We start from the raw sequence: 24,067 nt of genomic DNA on the forward strand, positions 1-24,067 counted from the left end.
TCAATACAATTTGCCCGAGTAAAACAATGGTCAAATGACCCCTCGGCGGCGCCGCGTGAGGATGAAGTAAAGGAAAAACACGTCATCGTGAAGGATTTCATTTTTAATAGCCATAAACTCGCATTTTGAGTCACTCCAAAAATAACCTTTATTTGGGAAAGCGAAGGCAGCCAACCAAAGGTCGGAGTCCCTGGTGTCAAGAGTTCTACAGAACAGAGGGCCAATCAGTGCTGGCCCGCTGGTTAATGGATGGATGGCCTCCAAAATTAATTAGCCTGACTAATGTAGTGTACACTTAATTACACTGGCCGCCTTTTGATTTATTGCACACAGTCGTCAAATTCCGCACGAAACGGGAAAATTATTTCAGCTGCCGCTGGTGCAAATCAGCCATGTGATCGTCCCGACGCTGCAGGCGACGTTATTAGAGACCGTGTTTACGTTTGGAGGCGTCTTATTCAATCACTTAAAGGCGCGGTTCATCCTAAAATTAACGCTGACCTTGCGAGCGTTGGCAAGTCAGAGCTGTTTGCGTTGTGCGAGCTAATTATGCTAACGACGCGGGCTCGTTCCTGATGACGTTCACGTCCACTGTGGGGCCGCCGTCACGGCCGAAACCTCGAGCGGGTGTCACAATCTCTGCAAATCACAGATTACAGGTGTACAATCGATTCTGGATGTTAACATTTGTGAGGTTGTAAATCAAGTGATCAACTGGAGAACTCCTAATGTTAAAATCTTTTTAAAAGTAAATACCTCTGCACATTTTCCCTCAAGACCGCAGTACAATTTAGCATCTATGATGATGCAAAAAACTATCCCAAACAACACCATCCCGCCACACATGCATCCATAATACACATGTATCGCTGTCTGTGTCGTCCTGGGCAACTGGGTGGGGTGAAAAAAAGAAAAAGAATCTATCATGGCCTGTCATTATTGAGCATTTTACAACATGCATTAGGAGCGGGGCTCGTCCGGGGCCCCACCTTTAATTTCATGCTGCTCAAGCAAGAGAAAGGACACAGGACAAAGGAAGTAAGATTGATGCCCTGGGACAGCCCCCTGCAGTCCCTGCACGGACCGACAGGGGGCGACAGAGCAAAGCTGCCTGTGCTGTCACTGAGAGGCCAGCTAGCCTAATGAAATGTTCCTCCAGCAGCAGATCAGACCCAATTAAAAACAGCCTGATGCCATGTCACAGGGACAGTAGATCAAGTCGGCAATTAACCTCCCAGCTGGCCTCTATCAATCCCTAAATTAAAGCAGGCTGACCAGCGATGTACAATCCCTGCACATATTAAATGTACATTCTATTAAGTTTAATTAGGAAGGATTTTAAATAAACTGGGTGCGCAGGCACGGCGCCACGAGCGTGTCATTGAAGCCATTGATTCAGAGCCACCTACAGGCGCTCACACCTGGCACCAGGAGCACAGCCCCCAGGTCTGGGACATGATGCCGCTCAGCAATCTACAAAAGCCAACGGACAAATGTGGCCCAAAATCTTCTGGAAGTCGCTTAAAACCACACGTCCACATGATATTAATATAGCAGTAACACAGACACAATTCGGAGGCCCCTTTTGATTCCATTTTCTGTTATTTTAACCTTTCAGGCTGTAAATATTGTAATTTAAGTGACAACGCATGCTTACGTGCAATGTTTACTGATGTTAAAGTACAGTCATAGATTTAATAGTTCACTTGACCAAAGGAACGTGTTTGAGTATTATTTTTGCTACTTTTGCACCACTGACTCAAACAGAATGCTTTACAAGAAGAGCTCCTCGGTCAGGAGACTGCGTCCGGAGTAAATGGCGACTTCTTGAACGTAGCTTGAGTGATGAAAAGAACCGCGCCAGAGCAAGTGGAGTGTGAAGGGCTGAATCTCCAGCCCAGTTCTGCTCAACATTCCACCACAGGTTCCTGTTTAATCCAGCAGTGATGCAAAGCGTGATCAAGCTAAAACATCAGACCCAGAAGCCAGTGGGGGGGTGGGGGGGGGGGGGGGGGCAAAGGGACAAGGCTGGTGGGGACAGGACCACCTCCAGGATGCTCCGAACTAGCATTAGTCTCCACGTGGCTGTGTCCTTTGTCTGCCACTCAAAGGGCCGTTGAATGGGGGTCAATTGAAACCAATTCCTTCTGTCGGACACAATTAATGGGGTTGCCCAGACTGGGCGGGGGGGGGGGGCACCGCGGGTCTTTGGTTACTGATCCTGCCGCACAAACATGCCAGGAATGTACCACCTGGAATCTGCCCTGTGACAATCCATGTCCCACCTCCTCCTCTGAACACACATGGATACATCCTAAAATGCCCCCCCCCCTCCCGGCCCATCCACCCACCCACAGGGCATTATGGCTGACGGGGGCGTGTCCTCTGGTGCCTGTTCACCACCAAGAAGACGCCACAGCGAGCATCAGTACACAAATTCACCCGCTGCGTTTGCCGCTTCGAGTGTTGTCATGACGAGAAATATTTAAATATTTATTCTTTTGTTAACATTTAGGATTTTTTTTAGCAATTTAACTGAAGTTTGACTGAGTCTCATGATGCTCTAATAGCTATAACAATGACGTACCCAGTAACAACATAATAATAGTGAATAATAATAGAATAATAGTGTCTAATAACAGATGTAGGTTGCAGGATCTGTGCAGCTTGTTTTGTTGATTAAGGTTTATGAGGAAATGCTGATGTTTTCCGATTTTCCCAGAAATAAGTGACAAATGTACAAGGAAATCCTGGAAAACTGACACTATAAACTGAATTTTAAAAAAGGCCGAATGAAGATTTGAAAGTGCTGAGGTAGAAATGTCGCCCATTACGCAATAACCCGCTCGTTTTTCCATATATTCATTTACACTCAAAGGTTTTCCGTGTTGATATTCGTCGACGGAGGCGAAGCTGCTGTGGTTCAGCGTTGCCATGGCGTCCTGCAGCCCGCTGTGTTGAGGCAAACGCTGAGGAAACGGTGACAACGTCTCTGTGAGTGAGGACGCCAGCTAGCCCGGCCGTGTCGGAATCAATCTCTAGATAAGTACGGCCCATCGATCCGCCGCTGGCCCATCTACACTTAAGCACTTCAGTGGATGTGCACTAATTGTCCTGTTGACATTAATTGTCATTAAAGGACTTAAACCGGCCCGGCGGCCGTGAGTTACATGCTGTGCTAAGGTTGCACCCCGTTTGTTTATTAGCGTTATAACGGCCAGAAGCGTGCGAGCTGCTGCTCCATCAGGCGGGACGCAGGGCGCACCGATGACATCATCTGGGATCGCCAGGTTTAGGGGGCGTGCGGTTGACGGGGAGAAGAGGACGGCGATGGACGCACGGCGCTGCAGGACTGACAGGTCCCCGGGAAAGGGGTCGTGACCCCAACTGCACTCCAACGGTACGCGAGGGCGCTAGCGGGACAACCCGGGACACGCCGAGCCAGAGTTACTGAGGAGCCCAGATACCAGCACAGCCGAGGGTCCGTCCACCTGACTGGGACCAACCCACAGCTCTCTGGGAACAGCCCACCCCCCGTAAATGTGCGGGCTGCTGCATTCCATCAGGCTAACAAGATATAAAACAGTTTTGCGAGCCTTTAGGTGAGCAGTCGTCAGAAACGAAGCCTGAATAGCCCTCAGTGTTTGCACATCTGCTGCCGATGGCTCCAAACTGCCCATCACATGCTCCGTTAGCGTGATCCGGCCGCCGATCCCACGTCAAATGTCGCAAACAACATCGGGAGCCGTTAGCTGCCCCCCAGAAGCACTGTGGGAAATCCTTGATTTCACGCTGAATCCGTCACAACAGCTCAAGGTCACACGCGTTCTGGCTTCCTATCAGCTGCAGGATCCACCGTGAGATTCTGTAACAGTATTAAAACACCATACTTTATATTCTGGACCCCCCCCTCCCTCCCCCCCTTCCTAGAATCAGGGCTGAGGAAAGAGTTGGTGCTCCTCTACCGGCCTGGCCACCCAAACCACGGCCAGTTTGATCTCTGTGCTGCACAGGAAAGTTCTTCCTAGGTCACCGAGAATCTCCTCCCTCCACTTGCCTTCTCCCCTAAGTGGGGGAGACAGACAATACCCTCACCTTGAACACCAATTCAATGCACATTGTTCTGTAGAGGAGGGAGAAATGGACCCACAAGTGGCCCTTCCACTCCGCTATCACAAATGCCACTCTGTGTGTGTGTGTGTATGTGTGTGTGTGTGTGTGTGTGTGTGTGTGTGTGCGCGGCCCTTTATGGCTTGTGCCACTGAGGCCACTCCCCATCTCCTCATTGCTGAATGAGTGCACCTTGGCTCTCATTGGGCTCATTTGCACCGAGAAAATGAGGGGAGGAGAAGGAGAGCGGTCCGAGAGGAAGGGGGAGCGAAGGAGCATTGAATGGCACCATAACATAACAATGCAGCCATGGGCCCAGTTGGCAAACACAGCTGGGCCTGCAACAGTGAGGCCTTTAATGAGTCAGAACCACAAACAGACCTGCTTCTACTCCATTAATGCTTCACTAGCACACACAAACACGCCGTTTCCCACATATGTTCAAACAGCGGCGCGCTAATTCATGCAGATGCAAGAGGGCAATCAAAGAAACTCACCTCGATGACCCGTTTGGAGTCCAATCTGAAGTTAAAATCTCCAAAAACAAAGTAGGGGACCTTCTCATACCGCTGGTCTGTGATCCTGGGGAGAGAAGAGGGCACGTGAGCACAGGAGGAGCACATGATCGGACAGGCTAACATTCTTCCATCTTCCAGCGCCACCTCCACCATCTCCCGACGGTGACCTCTGACCCACAGCCCTTCAGTTCCTGTGGGCCACGGCGCCACCTGGTGGTGTTCGGACCAGCTTCACCATTGCCGAGGCCTGAAAGAGCCTCTAAAATCCACAGTACGCATCAACTCCTCACATCAGCGCCCTTTATTAAAGCAAAAATGGGATAAAGGAAAAATTCCCAGCATTCCGTTCTGACAGTATCCTGATCCAGAGGCGTCTCCGTGCACGCGCGTCCGCGCGATAAAAAGGAGCAACTGATGGTTTAGAGCTTTCAAATTCAATTTTCAAATTCTTCAAACAGAATTCAACACCAGCGCCAGAATTTCTGTCCTAAAACCCATTTTCAAGATCGTTTCCAGTTGTTTCCTTTTTGAATTTTTCTTTTTTTCAAAAAGGAAAAAAAACACAGAAAAAAGCTCCTACTAAATACAGATAATCTTTAAATGTAAAAATCTAACTTGAATTATCTTACTGTCTGGTGAAACTTTTTTCTTCTTTTTTCTATTAAAATAAAAGAAAGTCAAAAATACTTTTTTCCCCATCACCTATAAATATTGTTTAAATAAAGTAAAACCAAATTCAGTCCCACATTACGAATGAACACTTATTTCTGACACCGGAAAGGTTTTGGTTCAACTTAAGGATAAAAATGTAAAATATGTATAAACCTTTAAAGTCTGTGGTTTGGAATTGTTGCAAACATCGGAATTATGCTGTTATGTAATATTAGTCATAGTGAATCTGTATTTGTGAATCTTCCCAACTTTAGGCTGTGACATGTTCAAAAATTCTCTTTATGCAACTTTAGGGAGCTAAAATAAGTGATCAAAGTAAAAGCTGCAGCTTAATAAAATAAGGCCGCGCTCTTACAGCTCCTCCAGCACGCCAACCAGCTAAACAAGCTTCCCCCCCGCCCAACTAATGGTCCAATTAATCCAATCAATTTGTACAATTTCCTTCCCAAACTGCTTTGATGGCTGAGAAAATCCACTTTGCTGCACCGATCAAAGCGGGAGCGAAGCTCCGACGAGGCTCCTGCCGGGTTCCTGCTCGCTTTTCAACCTCCCCGCACCTTTTTGTCAGGAAGAAGGAGAGAGAGAGAGAGCTCCCAAATAATTGTCTTCCGGCGTTTTGATTAAAACCAAGGCGCGTATAACGAACTGCTCCATCGGCTTCTCTCCACACGGCGGAGACAGAAAGTAAAGGTGGACACAGTGCAGCCTGTTGGGTAATTAATGATGGGGGACGCTTGGCGCGCTAGCTGCACTAGCAGCGCGGATAAATCTCACCACGGACTTCCCAGGTCCAGATAACAATATATTTATGGGGCTGTAAAGAGAAGAAGCATTTTCTTAGTCTCTGCTGTCGTAAAGCATGAGCACGTCTCTCTGAGGAGGGGGGCGAGAGCCAGCAGACAGCTATTATATTAAATAAAGTGTACCGTGACATCCCATCATATTAAACAGAGACTAGCTTATCCTCCTACCGCAGAGAGTTTTCACGAGGGGTCGTCATAAAGGTTGGAGCGGCACCTGGAGATTCATCTCCACGGTAATTGATGGAATTATTAATTTCCAAGACTGTCCAATTGATGTGATGGACATGTGCGGTAATAGCGTGCCAGGATGTCGGAACACTTCAGAACCGGGTTTTACCCGCGTTCCCTTTCTCCGAGACACGGAAGCCGGGATCTAAGACTTAAGGGCTTCATGTGACCGAGTAAAGAGGCGTTTCCAAGGATGTAGGAAGGCAAGACAAGAAAGTCAAGGATTTAAACCTTCTCCGCAGGGGAACGCTGCGATGCCGCAGCACATCCGTTATTTTAAATTAAATATCTGACATAGCGGATCAGAGAACCTCATTCCTCTCCGAGGTCAGAGGCTTCGAGCTGGGAGAACAAACCTCGGACATCTGAGAGCAACGGCGCTGTTTAAACAGACGTTCCTCAAAGAAGCCGTTCATCAAAACGCACATTTCAATGTTGCTTCGGCTGCGTTGGTTCGGAACACCGAGTTCCTCCGCGCTTCAGCTGCACAGGCAGACGCGGCGTTAATGACCTCACATCCTGGTGCTAAGAGACTCGGCTCTATTCAAACAGGGTTAATGGTCAGTTTATCCTACTGGCTTGAATTGAGGGCAGTAAAAGGGCTGCACACAGACGTCAACGGTGTTGTTATAGGCGTGGGAACTCTTGTTTTTCCCCCCGTGCAAATAGAGAATTTACTGCATCTGCTGCTGTGACTGAAGAATGTCAGGCTTCTTTTTGAGTAATCTGTACATGAAACGTGCACAAATGAAACAGGCCAGAGAGTGGACGGAGAGAACTGCTAAGACGTAATCGCGCGTGTGTGTGTGTGTGTGTGTGTGTTTCTTCAGCTCCAGCAGCAGCTTTATCTGCTAACAGCCATGTCTAATACCCACCGCCTGGCGGTTTTGTCTGCTGCTCCACAGCATCAGCAGCAGGTCAGAAGGTAACGCTCTGTTTACATGATGGTTTCCTAAAGCACTCATGATGACCCGCTGGTGTGAACGCTGACTTCCCCCCCCCCCCCTCGGCCTTTGTGGAGGCGAGCGGAGAATTACAATATTAGCTACAGCTACTGGGCGTGAAAAGGGGCCCTGTAGGTGGGGGGTCTCGGGGGTTGAGGCCTCAATGGCTGACCCTCGCCCCCGATGGCGGCCCGGCGGAGGCTCGCCGGCCTCGTCGGGCCGGCTCGTTCAGGCAAACTGTAACCGGGGGATGGCAACATAAACATGCTGCAGGGGCACTAAAGGAAGCTCCGCGAGGGGGGGGTCTCGCTGAGGGTGCGTGCTTAGACACTAATCTACAACCCCGGAGCAGCACTGCGTCCCTCGACCCTACGGCGGCGAGCACCTGTGGGCTCCGCTCTGTGATTGACACCTAAACCGAACCCTAATGGACAGTCAGTGTGGGATTATGAGGCAGCAGCGGGGGCCCATGTCATGATTATACTGACAAGATGACCAACCATAAGTTGGCTTTTCTCAGCGCGGCGGCGCAAACAAAGGTCCGACCGAGTGCAGCCGACCATTGTGAGTAAATGTTAAGAATTTGGGAGAATGTTAACATTGTGAAGAATGTGCTGGATGACGTCTTCCTGAATGGGCCAGGGGTGGCCTTTGACCGGACCTCTGACACCGCAGGACAGCCTCGCCCTCATCCCCCAACGCAACCACAGCCACTGGAATATTGACGCCCCACCATGAACGCCGCGGAAGAGGCGGGACCGCGGTCACTCGGGGGGTAACGCCGGCTAAACCGAAACCGCGTATAACAACACCAGATATGGAGACATTTTGTCTCCGCACCTCTGTGGGCAGATGGATTCCAAGCAGCTGGCAACAGACTGGTTTCATGCTGTTGGTGGGGCTGGACTGGGATTAGCCTCCACCCTGAGTGAGCCGCGCACCTTCCTGCCCAGGATACAACGTGCACGTGCTTAAATGGAGTCCACAACCACCATTTCATACACATATGTGGCTTCGGTCCCCACTGACAGGTGGACCGGATCCACCCAGCGCGTCTGCTGTCTGCTCCACGGTGGACGTCTGTCACGTTCCGAAGGCAAATATTGGTTAGAAGAGCAGTGGATACGCCTTGGTTACCATGGCGCCGCCATCCCAGCTTATTAATGCATCTGTAGCTTTGATCACAATTACAGCGATGCCTCCAAACCCTTAAATTAACATCAGCCACCTGTGGTCTGTTTTCTTTAAGAGCTTTTTTTTGGTTTTGATTATGTCCTGATTATGTGGTCGACCTGCTGGAATCACAACATTTCTCCCATTTTCCCACTTGCGGAATTTACAATTCCCGCCCGGATCGAATCTCCCAGGAAGTGACTTCAGAAAAACCCAGAATCAGACGTCAGTGAGACAATGTCTGGAGGGAAAGAAAACACACCAGGAGGGGAAAAACATGCCGTTGTTTTTAGGTGATGGAGAAAGGGAAGACGGGGGGGGGGGGCGAGGAGGCTGAGGGAGGGAGAGAGAGAAATAAACAGGTCAACTATAAGCAGAGAGACATTGGAGAAGATTAACCTTTGATCCTGCAGGCCTCCCAGGGTGAGAAGGCAGTTCAGAGTCTCTCACACACACACACACACACACACACACACACACACACACACACACACACACACACACACACAGGAAGAAGGAGAGAGAGAGAGAGCTCCCAAATAAATTCATCCTGGCTTTATGTAGGATCTCCATGTGATTATAGCGCCCCCCCTCTTGCAGTTCAACATGTCTATTGGCTGGAAAGTAGTTGGCCTTTCTCTGCTCTTTCAGCCTGTTGTTCTGGGAAAAGCCTAAAGGGAAACATTTAGATTGGGGGGGCTCTTTGAGACACACTGACAGTTGACTGATGAGCGTCCATAAAATTACAAAGCATCGCTGTGTGGTGGCCAGTGCGGCCCACTGCCTCCCCATGGGAAACTAATTGCTTTGAATTGTTAAGGGCAACATTATTTTTCTGCCAATCATTGCTCCTCAATGGTCCGAAAATGAGCATGAAACAAGTCTTTTCAGCGGACAAAACAGTTAAATGTCCCCAATGTTGATCAAATTAACTTCAGCACTCTGACAATAGACTATATTTGTGTGAAAATAATGGCGCGTCACAAAAGAGGCCTTTATGCCAGGATTTCACAGTTGTAATGTAAAACTGTTCTTCCCTGAACCGGACTAGGCGCTCTGAATGGGGGGGTTGGAAATAAAGAAACAAACTCCCAAACACAAAAGGGTTCTTCTAAAGACAGACAGGGGGAAAAAATGTTGTTTTTTGTCTCTTCTGGCTGCTGAGGAGAGTCCTGAGTGGCCAGGTATGCTTTCACCGCATACATTACACACACTTTAAACACACGATCCCAACTCATAATTCAAAATTGGGCCAAACTAATATCTGGTTTTGAATCTCACAGCATTAAAAGCAGCAGGGAAACCATCAAACAGCCCGATTCTAAAACAGCATCTGATTGGAAGCCAAAGATGACGTATAAACATCTCTGCCTTCATCAAGTGGCCCCCACATCAATGCAGTGCTGTCTGGTCAGCTACAGCAGCACTGTTCTCTCTCATCATTGCCCCCCCCCAAAAAAAACCACCAAAGCACTTGGGATAAACACTGTTCAGCACTTATCAGAAGGCTTATCAGATGACTCCTCAATGGGCTGTGAGCTGCATTATGGGGCCTGGGCCCCCAGATAAGGTGAAGTCTGCAGCTGGAGGTGTGAGCTGCAGGGCTCTGTCTCCTGTAGAGCTCAGCTGGTGGCGTGCTCGGGATCTTGTACCCCCCCTCCCCTCCCGCTCTCACAATCCACAATGAGAGATTAGAGCTCCAAGTGGGAGAGATGGAGAGAGGGAGAGAGAGGGTGGTGGTGGGGTGGGGGGCAGCTTTTACATTTCGCCCCTGTGCCTTTCCTGTGCTGTTTTCTGGGGGTAGGAGTCAGAGGCAGGACAATGGGCAGAAAGATGGTTCCCAACCGGCCGCTGAATGGGAACACTGTTGGTGGTAGCGGGTCATTCAAAGCCCGGCCTGGGTACATTGTCCTCCCAGATCGGCGGAGGAGAATGGAGTTTGCTGGTGGTTGCCAAAAGGTTAGCATCCTCTGTGAAAGGCCCGACCCATTATTCACTGCCCTTTACAGAGCTCAAGCACCCTTTGTGCTCCTCCTCCTTTCCCCTCTCGCCAGCCCTTTTTTCACTTCGCTGCGCCGGATCCGCGCCCGACGGCCTCTGCCCAGTCAGCCGCCACCCCACCCCTACGCGGACGACGAGTCGGAACACATGACTCTCTCCCGCCACCTTTCCTTACTTCCCCTCTGATCCCGCCCTCATCCCCGCCCCTGTCAAAAAGGACCATTAAATGATGCGTCATAGAAGCAACAACAGGGTCGGAATCCACGGCACAAGGGGGATTTATGGCGAGGGAGCGTGGAAACTGCCACTCAGCCGGTGTCATTTCTGCTCAATCACCTCAGTCACACAATTAAAACCTCCGCCGGGCATATTTACAAGGGAGCCATTAAAAATAAATCAACAGGAATGGCACGACAGGAAGTGGAGGAAATACAGGGAATGTAAGCAACAACAAAAACGGCTTTAATACCTCACGGTAAATCTCAGTAAATTACACTGTAATAAACACTCGGAAAGGTGCCGTATTCCTCAAAAGCCCAACTTTACTTTTCATTAGTGGGGGACCACTCCTATCAAATCAAACTGACGTGCACGCCGCACAGGTAAAATATGACCTCGGAGAGAATAGTTTAAAAAGCGCCTCGTAACTCGCGCACGCCCCAAGGCCTGGCGATAATCGGGCACGTACTTATTCAAAGTGGAGGCGACGGGGGACATGTCCCGCATCCTGATGTGGTATGGACAGGAGGTCACCTGCTGCCGGGCTTTTATGGAGAGTTAGCACGAGCGGCTAGGGAGCAGGGGTGGCGCCGCGCACTCTCTTATTCCACTCTTCTGCAAATGGAAATGTCATAAATCACACCAGGAGGGCTCTGGAGTGGATACGCGTCCAGAAGGTGGCTTCGCCCACCTGCTCGTCTCCACAGCAGAGATGGCGTTTATACGTTTTAGCGCGGTGACAGGACCTCCTGCACGGAGACCCTCCCACTACAGTCCAGGAACTGAAGCCCCGCCCCTTCTGGTGCCTCACCCGCCTAATTCTCTCGTCAAGGGACGACGTTTCAATCAAAGTTTTTATGTCCTCGTTTGCTCCGCAGACACATTTTCTGCCTCCTATTAAGTTTTATTTTTGAGGATTGATGGGTTTTGTGTGCTGACTGTCGTACCTGTCCAACACGAAACCCAGAGCCTTCTGCCTGGTCCCGGAGTAGACGGAGGGGCTTTTCTCCCAGGCCACCAAGTTGGAAGCATCGTGGAAAAGGTGGATGTTGACCAGATCGAAGGCACTGAGATGAAAGCACAAAATCCTGTTTTAATGCATCATCTGAAGAATCAGGACGGGGTAAATGAGGGTTTTAGTCATCATCGGCTCAGCAGGTTTCCTTTTACTGTGACTAAAAACATTCCTGGGAATAAAATTAGGACTTTTAAACAGCTGGACATCATAATTTAGCATGAAAACTAAATAGATGAACCCATAAAATGACAAAGACATTAGCTGAGGCGTTTTAAAAGCTCTGCACGTGCATGTAGATGCTAATCTGCCTTCATTCAGTTGGATCCGTCAGGGAAAAGACGGACAGATGGATCCGGAGTGACGGACGCCTCCCTGATGATGCTGCCGGATGAGGCCGTGTTGTCAGGGTGACCCAGGGGGATTGCTCTCCTCCCAGGAGCCGCGACATCGTCAACAAGCCTGGGCCGGCGTCGGCCATCACGCTCCTCCCTCGCTCTCGCCAAACGCCGCGCTGCCATTAAACGCTCGCAGTTTCAGCTCTTTCATTCCCATGTCATCCTCTGATCCGATTACAAAGCCCGTCTTCCACCCGTCGGCTGCATCCCGGCCGGCGGTCCGTGCACATTAGCATCCGGCGTTTGTATTCATCCTGTGCGGCTTCAATTGAAAGTAATGTTTTCTGTCATCTGTCATAAGCGACTGCATGACTAACGCAATTAGGTCTAATCAAATGGCCGCTCTCTTTCTTGGTGGGAGAGGGGTCAGCTATGCCCTCCCACAGATGTATTGGCAGGGGGGGTCATTTAGGGATTGCGCGTGCTTCTGTAATAGAGATGCTTTGCTGGGAATGAACCTGGAACTGTCCCGTAGGCGGTAATGTCTGAAAATAAGCACGTTGCTGTGCTTTATCATTTAGTTTCACATTATTTCTCCTCAGCACAGCTAAAAATGACTCCCTACCATTCCTAGGAAAACGTTGGGAGGGTCAGTGGTTGGATGACGAGGGCTTTATCAAACTGGCACAGAACGTGTCTCACGTGTGAAGATGCTCCGTCCGTTTGTCTCAAAATCCTGATAAATGCTCTTTTTGAGCTCTTTCAGGGAAGCCGACAGGACTCCTTAGGGCAGAGGTGTCAAACTCAAAATACCCAGTGGGCCAAAATTCAAAACTGGGACAAAATCACATTGATATTTATTGAAAAAACTCTTCCTCCAGCTACAACAGGGAACCTTTTGATATGGACCCAAACTAGTTTGGCTCAACAACTGAACATGGAACAAGCAAAGCTTAACACAATACAATATATAATTTATTATTGCACACATGCAAAATCGAAATTCAAATTGAAAAACACATCACGGTTATTCATTGTTTCCCTTTTAAATTTCAACAGCCATCTTTTGCTACTGTAAGTTAATGTAATGTAAAGCATGACTACTCTTCTCTTTCTTGGTGGTTGGCAAGCCACAAATTGGTGCATTACCACCACCAGTTGCTGTAGTGTGTGGATTTTCACACCAGCTCTAACAGTCAATTGGTATGGCTTTGCGGGCCAAATATAATTACATTACGGGCCAAATTTGGCCCACGGGCCAGAGTTTGACACCTGTGCCTTAGGGAATGACAGAGAAACCTGCCAGAGCTTCCACCAAGCAGCCCGGATCAGGTCTGTCCGCTCCGGCGAGGGTTCCGGAACCACAGGGGTGCAGAGCAGACTTAAACTCACAGTCTATAGCCCATCTCTCTCCCTCTTGTGGGCTTTTTCTATTTTAGTGAGTAATACCACCTTCTGTCATCTTCTTTGTTCCAGTGAGTCTCTTAATGAGCTGCAGTAATGTTCTTGGTCTCCCTGCTGTGATGATGTCATGTTCCCTCGTCCATCCTACACACCCCGCACCCTGGCCCACACACGCAACTCTGCAACATAATCCAGCCTGAATCTGTGGCTACTAGTAGCATAACGGGGTCACATGAACTTAAAAGCCTCCCTTCACAATAGAGTTGATTCCGAGTGGAGCCACGATGGTTTTACTGGTGTGTCATAAACTTACCAGTCAGGCAGGGCCCACCGGGTCCTGATGAATCCTTTCCTGGACCACTTGCACTGCGGAGGAGAGGTACTCAGTTTAGCCCCAGTGTATCAGCAGTAAGGTACGAACCCATGACGTTCAGCGGGCGGTGGAGACGTCTTACAAGGTGACACAAATATGTAGACGAGAATGAGGATGAGGAGCAAACCCGGAGCAGGCGATGGCAGAATCGCCCGTTAACGTGAAACATCAACTGCAGGAAAACCCAAGAAACTTATTTTAGTGGTTCATGGGGGGGGCTCGGGCCGCACGGTGCTGTTGCGTGGTCAGGATGGAGTTAGCAACAGTCCGTGACTACAGACCCAAACAGGAAGAGTCAGTCAGAAGGCCGAGGACCCCGAACATCCAGCTGCCTGATCAGCTTCCACCAGACTTGAGTTAATTATCTAATCACAAGTCCAAAGTCTCAAACTGCACATGATTTGCCATGAAGCTGGTTATTAAATGAGACAAATTGATGTTGTGAGTGTTCTCATTCAGAATAGATAACCGGGCCTCTTTCCTCTCAGCCTCTTTTTCTGTCCATCTCTCTCTGATACTCCTAATGGGGAGTTAACTGCAGCGATGAATAAACTAATTACGAGCCAGGTCACATAATTACAAATTGAATAATTTTATTTGAGGAAGAAAAAAAAAGAAAACCCTCAGATGCAAATTAAATAGGATAAGAGGTATTTGATTGCACCTCACATCCTTCAATCTGCATTAGTGCAAGATTAACTGTATCAAATTGAATTACATTAGCATACTTGAATTAATCCATACTTGCCTCAGCAGGATGTATGGACCCAATTATAACTGGCTGTCCCAATATTGTGACTTTGAAAGGGGAAAATGGAATGAGATGCGCGTTACACTGTAGCGATGAGAAAAATATGCTTTTAACGTACCAAAGGAGAACATATTGAAAAGATAAACAGGGTCGCCCGGAGCCCATTAGCATAAGGGCCGAGGATGCGCCTTTAAAGTTGAGGAAAGAAATATTTAAGAGTGGGAAAGACGAGGAGGGACAAGATGAAGAGCGAGTGTTTTTAGAGGGGGGGGCACCTCAGCCAGAGACATTTAATCTCGATTTAATTTAAAGAGCCATTAACTACAATTGCGGTATTAAAATCCATCACTTCCTTGACACCAGGCTCCAGATTGCCCCATTTCCTCCACATATGACTGATTGACCCCTCCTGCTTCATCGCTTGCTTGATAAACACACACACACACACACACACACACACACACACGCACACACACACCATCCTGTTCAGCCGTCCTTTACGTATGTAACAAAAACGCGGTACTAAATTTCATTCCTTTTATTTCACCGTTTTGCTGACTTTATTTTGAAAGCGGAGCAGCTCAGGAAAGAGGATAATCTGCCATCAATCAGAGGGCAGAAGAAGAAGAGAAGCGTCTCTTTCCATTGGCTGACATCATGATTTGGTTGTTGCAGCTGATCTCAGAACAGAGATGATGACACAGAGGCTGTCTGACTCCATTCAATCTCTGTTTCAAACATTAGCATCACACACACACACACACACACACACACACACACACACACACACACACAATCCAATAGTGTAAATATAGCGAGACATTAGCTTTGGGTTAGGGCTCAAGTCAAAAGGCAATGGTAAAAGGTCACAAGGCTCGGGGTGACATTGGCTGACCTTCCACAGGTCAACGGTGGCGTCTCTGCACATGACAGTGATGAACGGTGGCTACACATCAGGTCATATCCAGGGGGTGTGGGGTAATATATAAGAACTGACCATAACACACACACACACACAGCCGATGAGACAGACAAATACAGGACAAATATGAAATAAAAGAGAAGATGAAGCCACGGCGAGAATGACAACCACTCTCATCACCTTCACGATCACCCGGAGAAGCGCCACAGATTTAATTCCTGACGCTCGGATGCAACGCAGCAAAAACACACACTGACAGGACGACACAAAGAGTCTCTCGCCACTTCCTGCTTCATCCTTTTTGATTCTTTGACCCTTGTTAGATTTCAGCTTAAGGTACGACCTGTATAAATAATATAGTGAGGTGATGATGGGGGAGCCGAGCGTTGTAGGAGTGTGTGTGTGTGTGTGTGGGGGGGGGGGGGGGATCCCAGTGACAGAAATGTACTGTGAGTAATAAGTAACACACAAATGCTGATTGATTTGAGCCTCGGTAGACAGTCACATTTATCTTTATTCCATCATCGTGAGGGCCCATCAAATAAAGAGAGGGCCTAACATCTCCTGTGTGTGTGTGTGTGTGCGTGAGTGTGTGTGAGTGAGTGAGTGAGTGTGTGAGTGAGAGAGAGAGAGAGAAGAAGAGAGAGCTCAAATTCAGAACTTTCCCTCTTAAAAACGTGGACTTCTCTCAAAAGTGTCGTTTGACTTCCTGTTGGCGGCGGCGGCCTAGTGGCCCAGCGTGTCGCTGGCGTCTCGCCTGGTGACAAATGCAGCGAGTGTTTTGAGAGGCTGAGGCAGTTTGAATGACTTCATCTCCTTCGGGCTCGCGCTTGTGAATTACAACGAGCACCAACGCGTGGAAGTTAACTTTCTCCAGGGGCAGAACTTGAAAGCGTTAGCGGCCGGCGGCGCAGGGCGCTAACAGGGTGTGAGGAGTCGGAGCTTTTATGGACCCGCTCGCGGTGCCAAACAACAAACACAAACTCATATGGATGTTGATCTACAGCCTGTCGGCCATTTTCCCCCCTTCTTTTTTCTATAGCAGTGCAAAACAATCAATAGCAAGGGCACATTAAGGTCTGGGGTGTACACTTTATTTATATTAGGCAATGACAAACCCCGATGATGAAATGCTTCTTTTCTTTTTTTTTGGAGGTGCGTATCACTACGCCAAACGGCTAAATATATGAAAAGGGGGAGGAGAGATTGACGGAACAACGGGAAATGACAAGTTGGCAAATCCATCACAGCGACCTTTCAAAAGAAACGCGCCCACAATTTTGTCCACTTCCTTCTTATTCAGCGTTTCAATTAACGTCCTCCACTTCTTTACCCTTCACTCGTGGCCATAACTCACCACAAAAGCAGGGGTTTTTGCATACGGAGGGGGGCTGTCGCTTAAATCAAAATCAAACTAGAGGAGCAAGTGTGAATGTAAGTGATTTTACTCAATATTTTATCTTCTGACATTGAGTAGAGCTCATCTAGATGTTGGAAAAATACGACTGAGGATCGAAAGAAAATCACTGGTTTGGTTGATTCTCCGACTGTCCTGAACCAGACGCTGCGTATCACACGCATGATATATGTGGCGTACATGTATATGGGCCGTTATTACGCGGACGGACTCATCCATACGTCTACGGACGATGATGCTGATGCAAACATTGAATGTATAGAAGTGAGAGATGTGTGAAGGACAGTCTCAACTCTCCCTCCAATTACCTGATACGCTTCATTCTGTTCTCGCGTGTGTGTAGCTGAAAACTATTTTTTTGTCAAATACTCTCATATTTGATGTGATTAGAGCATTTGAGAGCGTCGCTCACGGTTTGCTAGCTCTCCCTTCCGATGGTTTTACCGTTACCTCATATGTCAGGCAGACAAAACAATGATAGTGATATATTTAGAAAGTTGAAATACGTGAATTTTAGCAACAAACACTGCCATAAATCTGCACCACAAAGGAACAACTGCTGTTTTCAGGAGTTTGTCGGTTATTCAGCCACACACACACACACACACACCATGATGGCATCATTCACAAACACTGTAATAAAGGAGGGCTGTAAAGGTGGGACGAAGGCTCACGCGGGAACGGAAGCATCCCACGTCTCCGAGTCCGCGTGGTCCAAAACCGAAGGCCGGGGTCTAAGCAACTGGTTTGGGAACGGTGTGTGACGGTCTGTCCTGTGTAATAGGATTCCTCAAAGCTGCAGATGGATGGCAAATCTAGGCGGTTTCATCTACTAAAAGAGGGCATAAATCACCAGCGGAGGGAAGCGGGGACGAGGCAAGGGGTTATCACCAGTCTGCCTCCCTCATGAGAGCTTTGCATTAAAGCATTAGTGAAATTAATTCATCTTTCATAAGAGGTTTGAGCAGTATCTGTGATCTATGATAACAACCAATTTCTCACTACGGAGGGGCCGGAGCAAGAGGAGGAGGGGGGGGGGGGACTCGTCAACCCTGATAGACTACACAAATCTGCTCTTTTTAAATGGGCTAACATTAGGTGGAGTGCTGCTCTCCGGAGCATCATCCCAGATTCATATCCCAGCCGGGAAAGAGGCATAAATCACCGGGAAAAACTTTTCTCATAACACACACAAACACACAAACACACGGCTTCTCTCCACATCAGCCCCCTCATCCCTCTCGCCCCGTGCCAAGTCTGTTTTGTGGTTTTTCTCCGCTTGTCCTGTTAAAACGCAGAACGGTGCCTTCTGCCGTAATCATTGTAAATGGCTTTGTGCTTCAATCAGCGTAATTGGTTTTAGATCATCTGTGGAATGGGAAAAACTTGAGATGTGGAACTGTGTTTGTGTGTGTGCAGTGGGGGGGGGGGGGGGGGGGGGTGTCGTGGTGGGGAGCCTCGCGGTGTGTGTGAAAAAGACGGAAATTGGGGGGAAGTGTGTGAAGGGGCCGTGTCCGTGTGTTTTGCATACATTTGCAAAGGCGTCCGCCGGAGCATGGTTGACAGATGAGCGGGGAGTGCAGGGATGACACACAGGCAGTCGCGCTCTTTATTACTATATCAGCAGCACGGCTCAGGCCCGGTTCAACACCGGGGAGCCCAGAACAGCGGAATGAGCCCAGACACCAGCAGGGCCTCGCGTTTGCTGGCTTCCATTGCACCTAGTTTAATTGGCTCTTTGCGCTCCACAAAGGCTTCACCTTTACTCCACGTTTTACTTCAGTTTTTTTTATCATTTCGTGTGTTATTGACTGAAATGATCTGCAGTTTTTTCGCGTCAACAATGAGGGGGGCTTGATTCTGCTGACGTGACCCACCTCAGGGAAGTAGTCCTGTGGAAACTTCTCCTTCTCCATGGTTGGCGTGCTTTCTAGTGTCTCCGAGTAGGTCTCCTTCCCCGCCAACTTCTTGAATTTCTTTGCTGCAGAGGTGGGGGGAAATGGGGGTGGGGGTAAGGGAACAGAGGTTAGGAAGTGTGGACTGGGGAAACTTCTGCTCCGTCATAGAGCAGCTGTGACTCAGACAACTGCACCACCTGCTGGTCAAAGAGGGGAACAGCTCATCGGGTCAGAGAGGCCCGCTCTCATCTCAGATCTTCGTTTGATTTCTGGGCATAACTGAACTTTATTACCTCCAACAAGGGTGTTATTTATCTCGTGCAAATAAATAAGAGCTGAATTTAGTTAGTTCAGAAGAAATTTTAAATAATAATGACATGTTGGATGACAAAACAGCTTTTAAAAACTACGACCTAATGATTAAAAACGACAACAACTAATGTCGGTGCGTTCTGTTATGGGAGGATGCGCTGTGAAGCGTCTCCATGACGATCAACAACAGTGTAGCCAGCGTTTCCAGCTGTGGATTGTATATTTTCACAGCTTCTCCTGCCGTATGGGGACAGAACATGCAGTCATGTGAAAGTTGTAAGCAGGTCCCATTAAACACTCCACACTCACCAACAAGCCACAGCATCACATGCAGCGAGTTAACTCGGGTCATTATTGACTATGTAACTTTCGTCGGGGGCCACAACTGGCTGATTCAGCTATAAACATCTGCCCTGAGTCCAGCGGGAGCTGCAGCACATATACGGACATATACGTCACTTAGCTCCAGGTAGAGGACAAGTTAGACGTAAATACGTTGGGGTTGTGTGTGTGTGTACAGTAGTTTATGTTTAATCCCGAGTGTGTACTGGTGCACTGGTGCTCTCCCCCTCGACCCTTCGCCCTGTCCTTCACTGGTGCTTATGCTGACTTGGGTCTAATATGAAGCGGGGCGCTTCCACATCTATATCCCTTCTTTAATTAGCGCGGCTGCTGGATCCCGGGGCCCTCTGACACCACAGGCTGATGAGACCGCCGTAACTGTCCAATAACCCGCCACACGCCATTACCGGAGGCCTGAAATCTTATGAATTAAATCCTAATATTAATAAGCATTACCATTCTGTCTTCCTCCTTCTACATTATCCTCTGGACCAATCTAGGCCCCCCAGTTCTGATGGAAGCGGGAATAGCCTGCAAATGGTTGTGTGCGGTGTGATGTGCAGGGGTGGAATGAGGGGGAACCGTGAGAGGATTTCATGTCAGGACAGGGATGTGTGTGTGTGCGGGGGGGGGGTGCTCGGTGGTCGGAGGGCCACTCACCTTTGAAATCAAACTGGTGGAGGTTTTTCAAAGACTCGTGGATAAAGTAGAAACTTCCGAGAGCCTGGGGAAAAGAAGAAACGGTCAGATTTTCACCCCTGAAGCAGCACACGTTGAACATCCTGAAGCCCAATAACTGACCCGATAATAAAATAACCCAATAGTCTTATCAGATGGAATATTGGCAGCCTTTGCTTTGGGTTCGGCCAGCAACAGAATCAGATCTTTATTCAGGGTTTCCTGTCCTCCAACAACTAGTCTTCTGTGGCCTCTTGAGGTAATTGTTCAGAAAACGATCCAAAAATTGCTTAACAATGCATCAATCTGGACTGAGCTGGTTTCTTTAGAGACCAAATTGGCTCTGACCTTTCATGCTGGATGTCCAGGCAAAAAAAAGGACCCTTCAGCAACATCAGAAGCTGTTAATAATCCCAACAATTTCCCAAAATCCACTTCACGATCTTTCCTCGCCATCCAGTGAGACCGTTTGACGAATTAAGCGGGTTTAATGATCTTTAACCCGCTCCAACACACACTTGTGGCGTCCCCGTCCGACGGGATGCTGCGAACCTTCGCTGCCAAAACAACAGGTGCTGTGGGCAGCGACCCCACAAACCCCATTCTCAGGCTCAGACTTTTCTAATGTGGCCAGCCACAATTTGAGGTTTCAAAGAACACATTCAGATGGACCTTTCAATGAGCAAAGATCAACTTCAATAGGCTTAAAATCTTAATTTTCCCTGTGAACAATCAGGAAACTTTCCCAGTTGAAGAACAAGCCAATCAAAGTGTGTGGGAAGAAGTGAGAGGCGCACAGTGGAGGGGATTTGATGCGGTTCACAGTCCACTACACTGCTTTCTGCCGCCCGCTTTACATTTAGGGCAAATGGAGGCAAAGCTCAAGCTCAATCCCTTGTGTGTGATACCAGAACTTTGGTTCAGGATGATTTAAGTCTTCCCTCAGAGAGGAACACGGGACCATGAGTGACTTTTCCTATAAAGACCAGAACGAGCAAATGAGCAGGGAGATGACGGGGAAAGAGCCCGGAGAGGCTGCTGGAAAAGGTGGGTAGGAAAGAGGCGTCATCTGGAACATGAAGAGTTTGGGTCTGGAAGGCCGGACTCAGACACCTCTCCCCCCTCCCTCCCCCCCCCGGCCTCTGCATTATTTATGAGTGTCGGTGCATCTTGAGATTAAACATTTGCTGATTTGTCAAAAGCACAAACATGAGGTCCTGCCCATCTCCTTGACATATAAGTTTGGCCGACAGAACACGGCGTCGCGCATTTAATTGATGAGCACGGGCGACTGGTGACCAGAACCCCCGAGCTCCCCTCCCTTCTGTCTTCTGCTCCCACAGAGGACGTCCAGAAGGAGGCGATCAAGTGGGTGGGGAGCGCGCGGAGAACGGCGGGCATTGGGCAAGGTCACAGCTTCCCATCCTGAGAGGACGGCTTCCTGGAAGTCCCCCCCACCCCACCCCCCCCAGCACTTATTTGCGCTCACTCCTCTTTATGTTCGCTTTCACCTTAAAAGCAGCAACGACGTACTTGGAGACAGAGATGGATCGGAAAACAGGCCGAGGGAGGGAGAGCCGCGCCATTTGTCAAAACAGCGGCGGGACGCTAACAGCTGCTGTTTGTGTGAATGTTTCAGCGCTGAGACAAAGAAAAATGGCAGGTTTGAAAAACGACAGGAGGGAAGATGTGGCGGGAAAAGATGATCCATTCCACTCTATTAAAGCTTCAAATGCCATTTGAATCTACTCGGGAAATAATTGATTCCGTGACTCCATGTCTCTCACTGAAAATGAACAAACAAGATTGGGAAGCTGTTAGCGTTAGCGTTAAAATCCCAAGTTTAAAGATATTTATCTGTGGAAGAACTCAGTGTAGGAACTTTTAAACGCGCCCCCACCAAACCTGTCGCTATTCAATTAAGAAAAATCATTCGGCATCAGGCAAAATCAGAACGAATCCACTTTCAAACCAACGACAAACAGCTGGGCTCAAGCGGCCGCGCGCGTAATCGCAAAAATCTACTTAACCTCCGACCCAGATAAATATTTATTTGACATCGGGGTTCCGAACTTGGCAGCTGCTCTGCTCTCCCCCCTCTTCATGAAGAAGCTATTATATTAGCAGGCTGCAATTAATCCATTTGTCTCCTCGCATGACAGCCTCAAAATATTCATTAGGGTCGGACTGCGCTGACAGGCCGTGCTTATCTTTTACCAGCGGCTTCATAATGGCCTGTGTCAAACGTATGTTTGTCACGTCCCTCTTTATTGATTAGCTGCCAGATTCACTTGAAATAATTAAAAGTATATTTTACATATTTATAAACCCCACTGCCAGGGTGGCTACTTAATTTTCCATTAGTAAAATGCGGTCTATTAAGTGCACCGGGTGAGCAGAGGGAGGGGGGGGGCTGAGGGCAAATGAGTAATCACCATAATTGGAGACAGAAAGACAATAAGCAGGCCATAAAAGCAGCGTTTTATGACTCCTTCTAGCAATTCTACCTCTTATCAGAGCTTGTATTTGCCTCGCTGCCCTCAGATAAAGACGCATCCGTGCCCCCCCCATCACTGTGCATGTGCCTCTGTGCAGGTAGACCCCCCCCCCCCCCCCCAAAAAAAAACAGCAGACAAGGGCTGAAGGAGTCCCAGAAGACTGTCGGCTGGACATAGAGAGTGGAGAGCTGCAGTACATAGGCTGCAGACTTTGCTCCGCTGAATGCTTTATCGATACGGAGGGCTGCGAGAATGAGTCCTGGCAGGCAGCGGGAAGCAGGAATTCTCTGACCTCTGGATAGATTTTCTGCATTTAATGTGAAAAATGAGCCATAAAGCAAACATAAAAGTAATAATTTTTCTCCAAGGTCTCACCTCCAATCTGTGCAGAGGGAGAGTCGCCAGTCCCCAGAGAGCTGACACACACACACACACACACACACACTCCCGTGTCATCACTGTGTCACTGTACAACTTCCTGGGATAATGTTCTGGCAAAGCGCTCCCGTATGGCCTGATGGAGCCGGGCGATCGGCATCTGTATCCTGTGATGGGTTAACTGGGCAACAGCCCTCGCAGCACACTTAAACTCCCATCCGCGGTGGGAAACGACTAGTTTCGTTATTTTCGTTGGAGCGTTCAAATCTGGTGGGGGGGTGTAATAACGTTTTCACGACTGCGAAGGGCTCGCACAATCAATCCGGCTCCGATGTGTAAATGTGCCGCTCACGGAGGCAACGCGATCAATAACGAACCCCGGCATTTTACCACCGCTAATAAAATGGGGAAAAAAGGAATTTTAACTCTATGAAAAACCATAACCTATAATGGGGAGCGAGCTGCGGTGACTGTGCAGGTCCTGCTCGCAGGAACCAGCCCTCTCTTTGAAATGGAGCATTTCCACGCATGCTAACGGCGACACACCACCCCAGCATCCACACACGTGTAAATACTAAACACTCCCGAGTGAGCCCTCCAGCAGACAATAGAGCAGCTCTGACATCATAAGACATTTCAGGATGGCTCCTCTGTGTCCCGGTTTGGGGTCTATTGATATGCGGGACCTGGAGCTAAAGGAGCACCTCTGTGCACAAACAGCCTGTTTGTCATCTATGGAAGGAAAACACCCCGGAAGCATCAATAGAGAAGCTGGATTTCTCCTGTGAGCAGAGATACAAGTGGAGAATCTGGAGCAACCTTTACCCCTCCGGGGCCCACCACCCACCACAGGCTGCCATACGTGTTTGCCAAGGCCCTCTCCCACCTCCATTGATTGAGTATTCAGAGTATTGAGCCACAGTGTCTATTATTCATCGGCTGCCTTGCAGGCCTGACTGGATACACAGACAAAACTCTCATTAAAACTTCCTCTGTCACTTCCTGTGATTTGAAAGCGGCCTGAGTGTCGGAGCCATCCGTCACGTCCTGAAGGGGCCCTTGTCTCTGGAGAG

At 48.7% G+C, this 24,067-nt stretch overlaps 1 protein-coding gene across 3 annotated transcripts in view; it reads right to left on the minus strand.

Annotated features, from left to right (window-relative positions):
- Positions 1-24,067, minus strand: part of inpp5a (inositol polyphosphate-5-phosphatase A) — a 90,981-nt gene that overhangs the window by 24,262 nt on the left and 42,652 nt on the right. For all 3 annotated transcript variants that reach the window (XM_029834697.1, XM_011602854.2, XM_003963620.3), the window contains exons 5-9: positions 20,101-20,164; positions 18,766-18,869; positions 13,739-13,791; positions 11,616-11,735; positions 4,608-4,692 (exon numbers count right to left, since the gene is read on the minus strand). In XM_029834697.1, coding sequence (XP_029690557.1) covers positions 4,608-4,692; positions 11,616-11,735; positions 13,739-13,791; positions 18,766-18,869; positions 20,101-20,164 — 426 coding nt within the window. The remainder of the gene's footprint in view (positions 1-4,607; positions 4,693-11,615; positions 11,736-13,738; positions 13,792-18,765; positions 18,870-20,100; positions 20,165-24,067) is intronic.

The sequence above is a fragment of the Takifugu rubripes genome, chromosome 4 (genome assembly GCF_901000725.2).
Source record: "Takifugu rubripes chromosome 4, fTakRub1.2, whole genome shotgun sequence".
Classification (NCBI taxonomy): Eukaryota; Metazoa; Chordata; class Actinopteri; order Tetraodontiformes; family Tetraodontidae; genus Takifugu; species Takifugu rubripes.